Genomic DNA, 17,253 nt, shown 5'->3' with positions numbered 1-17,253 from the left:
ACCAAAAAGAAAAGTTAAGTAATGTTTATTATATATGATATATTTGTTAATTTATTAGAGTCAAACCCTTGAGGGAGAAAGGGTTAAATAATTGTATCTCCCCATCGCATAAACCTTGTGCTACCTTTCTATTGGGTCATTGAAAATTAACCAATGTTGTCGCTTATATTAACACAGCCAAGTCGCAGAAAATAATTTAGAAGCAGACGAAAAGAGCTAGTCGTGGAAATAAGAAGGGAGATAATTGTTTGTATATACATACATCTATACTTTAGATCTGTTGTCAATTTATGAAACTTTAAAATATAGGAAATATTTCCTTCAATATAAAAAAAATTTAATTTTTGAAAATACATACTGAAAGCAAAAGTGTTAAAAACGTTGCATACAAATAGACAGACGGATAATTGGAATCATAGAGTGGCTATGACATAAAAAATGGAAAAGAAAAATTATGAGTTGTCAGTTTGATAGCTGATAACATAGAAATCCGATAGATAATGCGGGAAAAACAATAAGGAAACACGCAGGAGTATGCATTTTTTTCAGCGAGGATTTTCTTATTTTATTTGGTTGTTAATATGACTTTGAAACATTTTTGTAGTTGAAGATGTTAATTTAGTTTAATAAACGTTGCTTGGCCCATCACACAAGCACTGGCAAAACTAAAATCAGATTTATTTTGAAGGTGTACAATAAGAGCTTAGGGTAGTCAAACATTTTTTTTTCATTAACTCATTTTTAGAAGTTTCATTACAATAATAAAATACTTCAATATTATGTAATTTAAAAATTAGATTTCATGGAATGAAATTTTACATGTATACATAATAAAAAATGGTCATCCTTTTTGATAGATAGGTCTGCCTATTTTTTCTTCAAATAACAGCTTAAACAAATATTTTGGAAACCCGTTCAAAACAATTTATAAACATTAAGTTTTACTGCAGGCTATCAATCTAGTTTTCTTGAATACTAATTGTATCATTCAACCATATGTAATATTTTTATATATTCAGTGTTCACTATGAAAGTAGTTCTAATAAAATAGGAAGGCAAATGCATAGAATCTAGCTTTCTACCTACTTATAGGCTTTGTAAAATACTAATAACTTTTTATAAAGATTCATGTTTAAATTCATAATGAAATTTTACATGTATACATAATAAAAAATGGTCATTTTTTTATATATAGGTCTGCCTATTTTTTCTTCAAATAACAGCTTAAACAAATATTTTGGAAACCCGTTCAAAACAATTTATAAACATTAAGTTTTACTGCAGGCTATCAATCTAGTTTTCTTGAATACTAATTGTATCATTCAACCATATGTAATATTTTTATATATTCAGTGTTCACTATGAAAGTAGTTCTAATAACATAGGTAGGCAAATACATAGAATCTAGCCTTTTACCTAAATATAGGCTTTGTAAAATACTAATAACTTTAATTAAGATTCTTGTTTAAATTTATGAAATCGTCAATAAAATCATTTTGTAATTTTTTTTTATAAACATAGGCTTTTAGTAAAAGTTTTAACTACTGTAATTAAAAGAAATTAAGTTCTTTAATCAATAATTATAGGTTAGCCTTCTATTTTTAAAAAAAAATTCTCTGACTAAAAGACTCCAGAAATCATTTTGGATAATTCATGAAGGGAGGGACCATTGGGCATGTTTTCATTTAATATACAAACTAGCAGTGTCTAAACTTTTCCATCAATGATTTTAATCTAAAGGAGGGCTAATTGGGATGTACATACATCTATTGTCTTATCCCTTGAGATCCCTGAGATGAATGTTGACTGAGTGTGTTTCATATACATGTGTTGTTCTAAGCTTGGGTAGCCACGGATTTTTGCTACAGCGGAGTATAGTAACCAGATTCATAATATTAAAGGAATCCTGTAAGAATAAATGGCTCTAAACTTTAAAAATTTTCATCTACCTAAAGTGTCATTTTAAAATGAATATTGCGTTTTTTTGTTTTTGAAGCTGAAAGCTTTAAACTTGGGGTATAGATTCTACTTGTACCAATATTTCAGACTTCCTTTAAAGTCAGTTATACATTTAAGGCCCAAATAACGCGCTTTTAACTTAAAAAAATTGAGACATAAAGGTGCTTTGGGGCAGGCATATAATTTAAATTTACTTTAAAAATTTTTTCAAAATAAAAATTAATCAAAAATATTCAATTAAATGAATTTTTACCATCTTTTGATGGTAGGGATTCTATAAAACAACAAGGATATATTTGTGGGTATGAATATATGTATATTAATAATTTTGTGTATATATATGTATGTGTGGGTGTGTTAATAATTTTGTGTGTGTATGTGTATGTGTGTGTGTTTGTCGCAGTGTAATTATGGTATAAGCTAATGGCTGATGTGAAGTGAAGTGTCTTTCTCTTGTCTACTGCAAGGTTTTATATAAGGTAGATTTATCCAAAGTTTCAGCCATTTTATTTGTAACTGGACAAAGTGTCTGAAAAATCAACCATGTGACGTCATAAAAATGGGAGAAGTGGAAAAGAAAACATCTAAAAAGATATGGAAAATCCCTTATTTTTATGATGTCACATGGCTTATTTTAGAGACACTTTTTCCAGTTACTATTTTTCTGCCACTAATTGTACAATAATTATGTACAAGAAACTCATATGTGACTCGTGTAGGAACACAGTAATAGTGTCTGACTGATTATGACGTAACAAAAAAAATTAGCCAATGAGAGGCCACTATAAATTTTGCCATTGGTCAATAACGGCTTCTCATTGGCTAATTTTTTTTGTTACGTCATAATCAGTCAGACACTATTACTGTGTTCCTCGTGTAGCTAGATTTCTTATTAGTTTTGAGCCAGGTGCGTGCACAGATATTTTATATTAGGTAGATTTTAACAAACTTTTTCGTCAGTGAAAATGGTAAATTTTCAGACATTTGTTTGCACAAAATTTAAGAAAACAAGAAACTCATACTATACTCCTCTAGTTAGATTTCTATTAGTATTGGGCAAGGTTCGTGCACAGATATGCAAGAGGGAGGTGTAAGCCTTTAAAAGATAGAAAAACCATGGAGTTGTTGATAACCCTTTTTTTTGTTCTTAGCCTTCTTTTTTGTAAATTTTATCATTTATAACTATTGTTGTATTAGTAAATGTTTTACACAGCCTTGATGTCTAATATATTTATTATTGTATGTTATGATATTACACACCCCACCATTTTATTTTCTCATTTTGTCTGTCTTTTCAACTGGATTTTATTAGAAGCGCAGCTATTATATAACTTGGGTATGTGCTGTACGCCGTGTTCACTTAATAAATTTAACTGTCTTATTTCATAAGTTAAATTTATCTGATATTACATGATAATACTGTTATTTTCCTATTCGAACTATTTTACTGAGTACTGTTTTTTTAAAGCTAGCTTCTCTTATTAGGGCTGCGCCAACGATATATAAAATTCTTCTTGTTTTATCTATTGTTCGTCTCAAATGATACAGACATCAAAACTAAATGAGCCTTTTTATATCTATCATATTTAGGACTAAGAGAATTTTATTTAAAATATCTATAGCGGCTTCGTCCCAAGAGGTTATTTATTCCGTCCCCCCTCAAATATTTATTTCTAAGTAAACGAAAAAAAGATAATGATTTTGTTACCAGACCGTAATTCTTTTTGGTGGTGGAGGGGGGGGGGGATTATGTCTAGCCCTAAAATAGGCAAAAACCTGACCTAGACCAATACGAAGATACTCTAAACATTGTGAACGAACTAAATTAAGAGTATATTTAAAATTATGAAAATTTTCAATATATCGCCTGCTTTGTTGTAGTCAAGGTGCATAAAATTGTCCCTTTTTTTGTTTTAACCCCATAAAAGATTAAGACTTTTTTATTATTGATTTTTCCTATCGATTCGAAACAACTTCATGCACTATCCCATTTTCTTATACACAATAAACATTAGATGTTTAGATATATAAGATGAAATGCAGAAGTAGTTTAAAGTGAAATATTATCTTACTTAAGCTTTATGGCTTCAAATACTTCAATGGCAAAATTTAGGTTCCATAAATTGTTGCAAACTCACACACACACACAAACAAATAAAATACTGAAATAAATAAACCACACACATTGGATTAAACAATAAATTGATAAACAGAAGTATTTGGCGCGAAATTTAGACGATTCCTGTAATATTTAGATACAATGCAATGTAGAAAGAAAGCATAGCAACTCTATAATCATGTTTCAAAAAAAGTTGAAAGGCTTAAAGAATTATCAGTTAAAAAAATTTTTATTTCTAAGTTTTGTTGAGGTTTTAAGCAAAATATATTTAGCCCTGATCTACCATGTTTTTTTTTGTTCATGTTTGATAACAAATTTTGCCCAACTTGCTGACTAAGTAAGTTTCAACAAAAGACAAAATATTTTGCACATACTTGATGAATTCTTAAACAGCACCATTCATTTGCTATATACCTGCTGCGTACAAAGAATCTGCTGTATTTTCCTAGTAACACTTAAGTAAGTTCTTAAAAATACAGCCACCTTTTGTTTTCGAACCTATTTTTCCATAAATTTTAGTTCATCCAAAGCGTGCTTTTATAATCAGGCAATGAACAATCAAGAGTGTCCCTAATATCTCCCTTTATACTACTTTGCAGCATAACCAACAGATATTGGAGGTAATTTTCAAGTATGAAACACAAGCAATAGATAAACTTTGAATGTAACATGTCTTACTGTTTTTCGTTACCTATTGGCATAATTGTTCTTGCTTAAAATAATGAATGCCGTAAAATTTACCTTGACAATAAAATATGGTTATCTTGAAGTTTGTGTACAATTTCCAAACTTTTTACAATTAATCAATTAAACTAAAGTTTAACAGAATTGAAGAAAGAGAACAATGAGTTAATCTTCAATTTTTTTTCTAAAGCAAGTTTTTGTCTTTAATAGCTTAAAATTGTAGAAAGGGAATAATATTCTTCCCTAATAACATCATGATTGCGAGGAAAAAAAAATTCCAATCTCATATCCCTTTATCCCGGAAAGTTGGAACATTTCTTTGACTCTAATTTTGAGTAACAAGCTTTTGTTAAAATCCTAGATTTGTAAAATTAATTAAACTGTGCAAAGTTCTTGGCAAAGAATTATAAATGTAAAAAGAAAATTGGTAGTAAAACAAAAAAAGGGAAGAAAATGAGATGAAAAAGAGGGATGAAAATAAAATAAAAAGGCAAGCCTATATAGTTAGGAGGTTAAAATAATTATCCTCTTATTTACTTCAAGTGATTTTGCACATGAACCAAATATATTTTGGTCTATATTAAGACTAAAATGCTAAAAACCACAGAATTTCTTGTTAAATGTAAAGTATAGAGTAAATGGAAAAAAATGTATCGAAGATTACCTACAAAATAAAATGATGTCTGTCTGTCAGTCCATCTTATTCACAAGATTTTAGCATAACGTTAGTCAGATTAGGTTGTGCTTTAAAGAGAATCTCATTATATTCTTCAGCTTCTATCAAGGGTTGTCCAATTGTCTTGGGAGGAGTGATAACACCTCTTTTGAATAGCGAGGTTAGGAGCGAATCATTTAGTCATTATAAACAGAACAGAAAAACTTTCAGCTGCCTAACTGCCATACCATACTTTACTGCAATGCATAAATATACAAAATATACAATATACACGCAATAAGGGAAACTAGGGATAGGTCACTAGACGCGGAATTATTCATCCCACTATTTTAATGTATGTGTTTCTTTGATATCATATGGATATTGGGGTAAGAAATTAAATTCAATCGCCACTGTCCCATACCTCCCTGACACGAAATACAACAGAGAAAATGTATACAACATTGTCCCAAACTTTTTGTCAAATGGATATACATATATGCGCTTGCTGGGATAAATTGTTTTCTATGAATAACATTATTTGCCTATTGTTTGTGTTTTTATGTAAGGACTGCTTTGTTCTTATATTTTTAGTAGCGCAGCTACTCTATAACTTACTTAGTCCATCCGTCATTGATGATACCCGAAATGGAATATACTCGGCGATTGTTTAATATAGATTAATAAAATGTCTTTAAAAGAGTTTTGAGACAATTGATCTAGAGCATATACTCATTTTGTGATTGCGGCAATGGGGTTTCTTTCGGAAAAGGACACATACTTGGATTATTTAATCATGATTTTCCTCATCCAAAACAATCTACTGCTTATTCATTTTTTCCCTTTTGTTCCTGTCTGTCCACAAGTACTTGATTAGGTAGAAATGGGAAACCATTTCCGTAGTTTTTAATTTATGATTTTTTAAGATCTATAAGTAGTACCAGCTAAAAAGTAGTCAGAAGCTCTAAAAAGGTCATTGGCATTGCATGCATATTTCTTAGCATTTTCATTATTTTTCCATGAAATAGAAAGATATTTAAAAAATGATTACTTGGGCTTGTAAAGAAATTGTTTCAGTATCTTAAATTGATATGGTCTTTTTGGAAGCATTTTTGACAATGTTATTTCCAAAGGGGAACTTCTAGTAGAGCGGTCGTAACCTCTGTAAAGATCTTTGGCTGGTTTAATGCTATTATTTTTATTTTTTATTTTTTCTATTTCTTTTTTTGGGTGGGGGGGGGGGTGTAATTTTACCTGTTCCATATTCTCCTCCATCTCCTCCTCCCTGGCGTCGCAGAGGATGGTGGCCACGAAGGCGCCGTCCCTAAGCTCAGTTGCGGGTGCAGGTTCAGGTCCCGGCTGCACCTTCTGTTCGCCCCACACAGCGTCGTCCTCCTTGAAACCCTTGTCCTTGACCCAGAACCTGGGGATCAGGCCCCAGCACGCCATGTCCATAGCCTAAATAAAGAATTATTAAATGAAACCAAGCAAGGATGATAAAATCTAATGAAAGTAAAATACAAGTCTTTGATTTTCAAATTATGTTCATTTAAAGCTGAAATACCAAGAAGCAAATTGTTTTTTTTTTATAAAAAAAGACACATTTTTTGGCTGGTATTGTCAACAAATATTATTATATGTTAAACAATCTTATGAAAAATATACTATACTAAAATATAAGTTGAAAACAGTTTTAATATTAGCTGTTAATTTTTCAAATAAAATGTAACTACTAGTAATCAAATCAAATAAAAAAACATTTGTATTTTGAAGATAACAACAAACAGTTTTATAAAATTACAAAATGTCTATAAAAAAACATTTGTATTTTAAAGATAACAAAAAACAGTTTTATAAAAGTATAAAATGTCTATTACATAAGTACATTATATAATTGTAACACTGCATATTCGTAGTTCATGTACTTTAAATATAGGTAGACTAGACATACCTATTACATATACAATAATTGGCAATACAAGTACATATAGAAAGATATAAAACATGTACTGTAGATTTATATTTTCTCAACTATGTATTGTATATTCCTTTTAGAATTTCAAGCTACACTTAAGACTTGTAACAAATACCGATTTGTATCCATTTAAATCATGTAACACATGCAGGTTTTTTTTCAATAACAACGATTCTTGTGACATAGTCGTTTATCTTTTAGATATGAAAATTCTTTTTAAACATTTTCGTCTATATATGACACTAAAAAGACTTCAGATTTTTTTTTACAAAAAGCCTATACAAACAAGGATGACAACATCCATAAAAGCGAAGCACTGAAACCGTAGGACAAACGGTAATTAACATATATTGTCAGAACTGAATAATCAGAATATAAATGTATAAGAAAAATTGTAAGTAAATTTGTTGAAAAACTGCTGGATACAGGATAATGTTTATGGACATACTTACATTTTTAGAACTTGATTATAGAGTTTCTTCGCTTATAACATTATACTTTGTTGTCCCATGAATTAATATACCAAAAATCTGATCAATCAGATGATTAGATCACATGAAAATTTGTTGTTAAAAAAGTAAAAAAAATCGACATGTTTAAAATGGACGTACGGACATTCTGGTAATGATTATAGAGTTGCTTTCTAAACCGTACCTAAATACTAAAGGAATCACCATGCAAAGTTTGAAATCGATAGGACAATTCTAACATGCCTAAATTAACGAAAAAAACTATCCGTTTCGGACGTAAGGACGGACCGACCCTAATTATAGAAAAGCTTCGCTTTTAAAAATGTTTTAGGTTAGCCTATAACTTAGCCTTATGTAAAGAAATATGTCAGACTTCCTTAGGAAACCCTAACTTCAGCTAGCCTATAAAATATCATAGGATTTACTTTTTTATCATTTCCTATTTTAGGAAAATTTTCTTTTTTTGTGTCCTTTTAATTCTTTTTATTTACTGTTTGGTTTCTAAACAACTTTAGATCCATGTTTATATAACAAATTTATTGACGCACGAACTGGCCTAAAATGAAGAAAGGCCCGCGGAGAGAAGCGTAAACTAAGCAAACATTGTCAAAGATTATATTAAACTCTTTTGGGACAAAACTCAGTGGCAGAAAGTATTCTGAAAACAGACAGATAATAATAATATTTAGTCACCGGAGATATGTTGAATCCTAGACGGAGAGAAGTATTCCGGGAGGTTTTATCCCCCCTCCAAACCAATATCCCCCCCCCCACACCCTCATAACAAAGTTTTCTACCTTCCCAACCCATTATTATATTCCCTGTGGTAGTATAGTAGAACTGTTTCACCCCACCCCACCCCTCACATCCCCCTCCTTCACTTTGCTATTTTGTAATATTGTTATACTACTCGGTGTGACATTACTTGCATACAAAAAAAATAATGGAAACAGAAGAATTGTCCAATAAAAAATTACTTCATTCATTACAAAGGACCAATGATAGGCCAGTATACATTGTAATTGATCAATGGCAAATTGTATACTGGCCTATCATTAGTCATTTGTATTGTATGCCGTCATTTTTTTTTATTAAACACTATACGCTGTTTTTAAAATTAGAATTTCGAGGCATCAACTTGAAAATGGCAAGAGCATTTTATCAAGATTACATAAAGGCAAACAAAAACTAATTATACATTACAATTATCATAATAGCATCCAAAATCATATTAGCCTACTGTCATAATAGCAAAATTTAGCCGTTTTATAATCGTTGTTTTAATTATAAAAAGCTCTATTTTTTTTGGCTTCGAAGGCATTTTTTTATTATTTTTAGAGGCTTGTTTTTTGTTGCGGTAATATGTTTTTGCACTGTTGAAATTTTGGCGGAAATAATGGTGCACCCTACTTCTCAGCTGTGTAAGAAGAGAGTATTCCACTCAGTATCGTATAATAACACTACGCTGGGAACCGATATTTTCGCGGTTTTATGCCATTTTCAAGTGATTTTAGTCGTCAAATTACAATTTACAGTGAAAGGCCGACATTGTAAAGGTCCTATTTGCCTCAGAGAAATGAATTTAAGCAATGTTACTATCAAAAAGTGGCCAAAAATGGCCTGAAAATGTGAAAAATTAGCCTGGTTGTGGACTTTATTGTATGTGTGTTATACATGGGTAGGTATATATATAACAAAACAAACTTTTATCCCAAAGCAGTTTCATTTCACGCTGTGCTTCTGGTCTGGTAAAGTAATAATTAGAACCTATAAAAAATAGAAATCAAAGCAATATTGTATATTTGATGTAGACGTGAAAAGCTGATTCTGTATGTAAAAGATTAGTTTTTAGAAAATTTTAACCGATTTTTTCTGTGTCGAATATAGCTTTTAATAAAATCATCATCAATTTATTTTAATGAAAGCCTCTAGGGGCTTAGCCTTCTACTATAAAGCTTAAATTCTAATCTGGGCCAATACAAAACTTCTCTGAAAATTGTGGTACACAAATACACCTAACTAAATAGATCAGAGTTTTCTAAAAGTCATTGACTCATTTTCCTTTAAAATCAACAAAGCATTAAGTAGATGAAAATTTATACATTTGAAAATATTCAAATTGTTAGTACTTTAGGATACTACACTCAAAACAGTAATTCAATTAATTGAGCAAGCTTCCTTTAACTTTCTTCATTTTGGAGCACAGTGTAATTTCTCTTGTCTTCACGTTATTTAGTGGCTTGGATTGGGGGTAAAGGGTAAGAGTCGAGGGAAAGGACGATGGGGGGATGACAGTCGCGAAATAAAAAATAGATGTAAAGCATATGGATGTGATTGTGTGTGTGTGTGAAGGTGTGGGTGTGTGTGTTAAGGCAAGAAATTTGACATAAAACCTTTGAACCTTTTTATTTATTTATGTTTTAGGATATTTTCAGGAAGTTTTCATTTTTCATCAAGTTTCTTCCTTTTTCTTATAATAGCGGTTGCGCCCCTAGCATCTAGGGGCTCTATTTTCAAAGAGCAGAAAAATAGCCTAAAACCATACCCAGACTTATTTTTAAATAAATAAATAGCCTAAAACCATCTCAGAGCCTATAAGAGGCTTCATTGTAAAGAAGAACCATATCAGTTCAGCAGTTAGTGAGATCTTTCGCTACAGACAAAAAATCTTATTACTTTATATAATAGGATATGGATACAAGCATAGTGAATAGAAATACTTAATTATAAAAATCAGATGAAATATATATGAAGGTTCAGAATAAGTACTTTTTTTTGGTACCACCAACAAAAAACTAAATTGTAATGCTATTGATAACTATGATCCAGGGCTGCAGCCGCGTTCAGTCGCACATTTTAAGGAAACTTGCAGCCGTCAGTATTTTTAGGTATGTTTTGAATAGCAGTCACAAACACTAAAATGACAACAAGTCTAGGCCTAGTTCAATAAAACCGCCGAATTTCAAAATTCAGAAGCCGCAGCCCAAAACTTTGCGGCCGCCTAGGTCTATGATAATGCATGGTAGAGTAACCCTTTTTATATTTATAATGAATACGAAATTAGTCTGATAAACAGGGATATGGCAGTGCAAGAAAATTATCTTTATTAAATATTTTTTGCATCTTATTATGCTTTATATGTTCTCACAAAGAAAAGCTAAAGTGATTGGTTTAGAATAACTAAACACACTTTATCATATCACAAATCATATTTTCAAGTGGCAAAAAATACTGAATTAATCAGAGATCTAAAAGGTTAAGATAGTTTTAATCATTGGTTTAGACGTATGTTGACTTCTAATTTGGAACCAGCTAATTAAAATTCAATAAAGAACCAACGAACAAGAAAACCTGCTCATAAAACTTTAGGTACCTGTGTAATTTACAGTCCAATGTCCCTCTCTACCTGTATTTACTTATTTACTTGCTTTATTCCCTTATCCCGGCCCTGTATTGGAAGGGGTCTGGATGCTGCTGGTCATTGACATCAATTATTAATCTGCTTAATACACACACGCACGCACACACACACACACACACACACACACACATACACACACACACACACACACACACACACACACACACACACACACACACACACACACACACACACATACACACACACACACATAAATCTACAAGGATAATTAGGCTTAAGCTAAGCACAGCAATAACAACCTTTAAACATTTTCTTTTAAAAAAGATTCAGTGGGTATTTTTATTTAATTATTTTGAACTTCTTCATAATCACTACTGAGAAAGAAAAACGGTAAAACCAATTAACGTAGCTCGATCATACAAATGGACCAACTTTAGATACAGTAAAACTACAAAATTGAGTTTAAATTTTCTTTGTTAAAAAGTTTATTTATACAAAAGCTACGTTTGCATTTCTTACAATATTATTTGTAGACTCCTCAACATTTTTAACTCCAGTTTTGACCAACAGTATTAGATAATAGTTGTAGAATTTTGTAATGACCAACAAAAAAGAACAATAGATATCGAAATATCTATAATACAAAGTTGCTTGATGTCTGTCCGTCCGTCCCTTAAGATCTCGATAACCACTGAACCGATTGGATTCTACTCAAGGAATATACCTACTGGTCCTGTGGTGGTTATAGGCTATTTTCTTGGGGGTTGGACACCCCCAACCCCCCCAAAACAAAGAAGTCCCCCCATTTAAAAAAAAATCTAAAATTGTTGGTTGCAGCTCCAAGGGTATTTATTTTTTTCCTTTTTTAAATTACCCCTTGAGGCTAGTGGCAAAGCCGCTAGTTTTATATATAAAATCAACTATAGAAATGCTACGATATTTGAGTAAGCACATACAATCCATCAGACATACATTAACTAAGAAACATGCATATTACATAACCTCTGACACACCCACTAGATTCATTTACATTTATATCAACAGAAAAGTTGTGTTTGGGTGTGATAAAGCTGCCATAGCCTTAAAAGCATTTTTTGCTAATAGGCTGCCTAAACATGAGTAAATCGCCGACTTCAGGATGCAGAAAATTAAAAGTAAGTTAAAACTTTTAAAACTGTGGATGACTTAAAGTTTAAAAGTTATTGAGCTAAAATAATCGAATGAAAGAATAAGAAAAAATCATTGATTAGTAGCGCAGCTACTCTATTTATAGGATATATATAATAATCTATATGACTATTATAGTTTTATGAGAAAATAGTATATAACTAGCAGTCACTATGAAGTGTTTTTTCTTTATGCATATATTCTATGAGACAAAACAATTGAGAAAAATAAAAACAAAAATCATTAATTAGTAACGATGCAACTTTATACCTAGGAAATGTCTATTTGACTGATCGTCTAATGTTAGATTAAGAAACATTATTTCAGTCTACAGGCACCATATAGTTTTTAATTATTAGCTGTTCAATGTCATCTATAATATTATTTTTTTTCTTCGCTAATTATGGACAATATTGTCCTCGTTTAAAAGAACGGCAAAGCCTAACAAAAATGTTCAGGTTTGTTTTGCGACACTGCTGGCAATAACAAATTACACTCTGTGTTTGTCATTAACAATTTACAAAATAAATCTACAACATTTATTTTACTTCTTACGCATTCAAATATTAAGCTTTCTGCAAATGAAAATATTTTATAAATTCAGTTTTCTTTTTGCAAGAAACTTATTTTTGTGTTATTGGATTCGTGTGGTAATGATTTAGTACAACTAAAACAAATTTGAAACTTTGCAAGTTGCTTATATGCATGAACAATATATTATGGTTTACAAGTATTGATACCTTGAAAAGTAATTTGTTGAAAATTCAAATTCTTTCGAAAGTGCTTTGTAATTGATGGTTATGATTTGAAAGGAAACAAGGATGACAACATCCATAAGTAGCGAAGCACAAACAATTAAATAAGAATTTAGATATTAATTGTCAAAAGCATGTATATTAGGGAAAAAATCACGAAACCTTTTCAACATTTGTTTTTAATTTCTTAATATTTATATTTCAGTACTATGACTAACAGACTGACGGTCAAAGTAAATTACATACTGGATGCTCAAAACAACGGGAAATTTAATTTTTATATTTTTAACTACAAAAATTTTAAAAAACGGACCATAAACACCAAAGATATGAGGAAAAATGTGAAAAATATAAAAATAGCCAAAAACCTGCAAAAAGGCAGTCTGATTGCCATTGATGTTTTCTTGAAACAACAGGAAATTTAATTTTGATATGTATAACTGAAAATCTTTGGAAATCGGGCCATTAACACCAAAGATATGGAGAAAAATGTGAAAAATACAAAATAGCCTAAAACCTGCTTAAAGGCAGTCTGACCGTCATAGTTGTTTTCTTGAAACGACAGGAAATTTAATTTTGATACTATAACTGAAAAAATTTTGGAAATCGGACCATAAACACCAAAGATATGGAGAAAAATGTGAAATTTACAAAAATAGCCTAAAACCTGATAAAAATCGGTCCTACCGCCATTGATGTTTTATAGTTAATTGTGCTCCTTAATAATGGAAATGTTGTCAAAAAATTTCAGCCTTTTATCTTTTACAGGAGCCGAGAAAATCACGTTTCCCCCAAACTAAGACGGACATACGGACATACGGACAGACGGACATTTCAAATTATAGAGTAGCTTCGCTACTAAAAAAATACTCATTTCAATTAGGAAATAAGAAAACCAAGAGATAAGACAATGGACGATAAATTGATGTTTATTTCAAACGATTTAAACAAAATTATCCCTTTTTTGAACATTGATATAGATCGAATTAATCAATCAACATTCATAAAGCAGCCTTTTTTTAAATTAACGAATGATAGATAGTACATTTAAAACTTTAGGTACTAGTTTAATTTAAAGTTCAATATCACCTCCCTTCCTGTAACTAACCACATTGCTCTTTCTGACCTGAATCTACTGAACGAATTAGTCCATTAATAATAATTCCTTCCCCCCTATATATTGAATGAAAAGCAGTCATCAAAATTGTAATATGCTTCATTTCTCTCACAAGATTGATGATGGAAAAAAACCGTGGGGCTTAATTCTGGTAGGAAAAAAGTATTGGACTTTATCGGAAAATAACCCATCCGGAAAATTTATCTTTTCCAAATGTCTTTAAGCAAATATTTTCTACATTTTTGGTAGTGGTTCTTGGTCTGCTCGACGTACAGGATGGCCCAAGTCTTTATCATATAAATATTCTTTATTTCAAACATAATTTTAAGCTATTTTGATACACAATCTAAATAAAATATTAGCTGAAATCCTAGAGTGTTACTTAGGATGCCTAGGAGGAGATGAAGCTTCTCCTTATTATTTTTATATATATCTATGTAAAGCTAAGTAAACCATCTAAGGAAATTTTAAGGGTTTAAATTCGTGGTCAAAAAATGTATTATTAAAATATAAAGGTAAACTATTTTTGTTGTTTTATCATTAAAATCTACGCTACTTCAAAATGACTTTATTTTTTAGTGTAAAATATTAGGCTTTGGTTTTAAATGATGTTTTCATCCTTGTTTTCTGTTTGAAGTATCCATATATATTCCAATTTAACCTTAGTAAATTAACCAATAAAAGCAATCACTGGAGATTGAAGAATAAAATCTGCAGAAAACAATGAATTTACAGATTTACCATGTCAAACTATTGTGCTGTTGCTATATAAACAAAAGGTTTGGGTTTTAGTTTTAGGAAGCTCTTTATAGTGCCTAAAAAATGACGTCTTACAATACAAATGATCAATGATAGGCCAATACACAGACTAAATTACCAATGGCAATTCACCAAAGATAGGCCAATAGGACGTCATTTTTTTTCTATAAATGGCTTCTTGTTATTGTAAAGATTATTGTTGGTGATCATGTTGACTTCAATATCAGGTTAAATAGCTTTAAAAAACAAATAGAAGTCAACTTAACAAAATTTGCACAGTACTTCTACGTTTAATACGTTGTTTTTTGAATGATAGCTTTTTTTGGAAATTAAATTATAGAATTGAATATATGATGTAAAAAAGAAGTTGAATAAATCTTGTGTAAAGTGGTCTTATCAGATAATGAATATTGAATATACGTGGAAAATATGACAGGGGAAAATTTGTCGTCAATTTTGGTTGCTAACATGAAACTCATTTATTGATCAGTTCGTTCATCCAGTAGGAGGTGAGGGTATTGTGTAAAGGGGGTGAAGGGGAGGTATCATTATTTAAGCAAGCTGCGAGTTTCACTTTTTTTGAGAACATGAAAGATCTAAGTAATAATATATCCATTAATCAGATAGTTAGATAGAGAAAAAGATAAATCATAGATAGATAAAAAGATAAATTAATTAATAGACATACATTGATAGATATTATTTACAAAATTTTTACCTAAAATGGAATATTCAAAGAAAATAAACTTTACAGATAGTTACATAGATAGGTAGGTTGATAGAAAAAAGTTGAACCTTTCTCTGGTAAAGTGGTCTACTCAAAGAATATATAATGAAGTGATAAGTGATAATAATATATTGATACTTTTGCTTTCATATGTAAAAATGCAACTATATTAGGGCTGTTATTACAAATATATCTCTAAAGAAAAGCATCATCTTTGAGATATATTTAGTTTTCAAGTTTAAAATCTAGTTTATTAGTGTTCTTACTGTTTCTTTTTAATTGAATGTAATTTCTTAGTCATTTAATCTTTATTACTCTGCTTTTATTTAATATGAGGTCTTTTAAATTATATGACCTTAGCAAAGCGTTTGACTCAATGTTTTTTTTTCAATAAAAGCAAATTTTTAGGCATAAGGACGAATATATAAACTTTTAATTCTCCTAAATGAACAGATAGAAAACTGTAAACCATTTGAAAGCATGGTAAAACGGTTTTGAATTCGGAGGAAACGCAAAGGATTCATTGACGCGAAGGAATGATTAAATACTTTGTTTAAGAGATATTGATATTATACATCCACATAGGATGGGAAAAGGTAGAAACCAATAATGGGTGCCTGGGTTCTCTAACTACTAATCTTCGGAGCTGGTATTATATCAACATAACAATATAGTCACAGGGGTATTATTAGAATAGCATTATCAAATCTTTCTGCCGACTTTCATATTCAATGGTTTAAGTATGTAATATTGCATTATAGACAACGATTTTCTAATGAATTATAACTACATACTTATGTTGATAAAAAATAACTACAAAAATGGAGGGGACATTGGGCTGTTTATTACACTAGTCCCCAAAGTTTTATAATAACGTTTTCTAATTCTTTAGATTAACAAATTCGGGGACTTATTGAATTTTGAATGGTTTGTTAAGTTGAGTGTCCGAATGTTTCAACCGCTAATTGTAATTTATAGAAGGGTATGTACATCAATTTATTGGCCATTGTCTTATTCCTTTAGATAACTTACAAAACTGACTTTAGTATTACAGTGTGTGGTTGATGTACACTTTATATTTACTTGTCAGCTCAATACCTCCAAGGTTAGCAGGATGCCCGGTAAGTATAATAATTAATGTATTCAATATGTAAGCAGCTACTCATATAGTTAGATACACGAATAGATCACTGTATTTTTGGAGGTTTTTTTTATCTTTACGTCTGATTTAAATAGATTATTAGTGCAATACCCTAATTTTTTTTCTGTAACTGCAAACAATATTATTATTTAATATTATTTAAATTACGATAATAAATATTTTTTTCTTTCTCTTTAACAAATAAAACAATCCCTCAACAATTTAATTTTCATTATTAGGATGTGTACTATAGATTTACAAAACTAAGAATTAAATGAGTTTTCAGTTACTCAATTAAAAACACTCATTATTCAAAGATCCATTTATGTATTTACTATCTTGT

At 30.4% G+C, this 17,253-nt stretch overlaps 1 protein-coding gene across 1 annotated transcript in view; it reads right to left on the bottom strand.

Annotated features, from left to right (window-relative positions):
* LOC145324661 (synaptosomal-associated protein 25-like) overlaps nt 1-17,253 on the bottom strand; it is a 40,387-nt gene that overhangs the window by 5,152 nt on the left and 17,982 nt on the right. Inside the window, exon 4 of the mRNA XM_080167254.1 lies at nt 6,672-6,875. Within this exon, the coding sequence (XP_080023380.1) occupies nt 6,672-6,875 (204 nt within the window). The remainder of the gene's footprint in view (nt 1-6,671; nt 6,876-17,253) is intronic.

The sequence above is a fragment of the Acartia tonsa genome, chromosome 1 (assembly GCF_053477335.1).
Source record: "Acartia tonsa isolate MP-2025a chromosome 1, ASM5347733v1, whole genome shotgun sequence".
NCBI classification, from domain to species: Eukaryota; Metazoa; Arthropoda; class Copepoda; order Calanoida; family Acartiidae; genus Acartia; species Acartia tonsa.
This window is presented reverse-complemented; position numbering and strand designations above follow the sequence as displayed.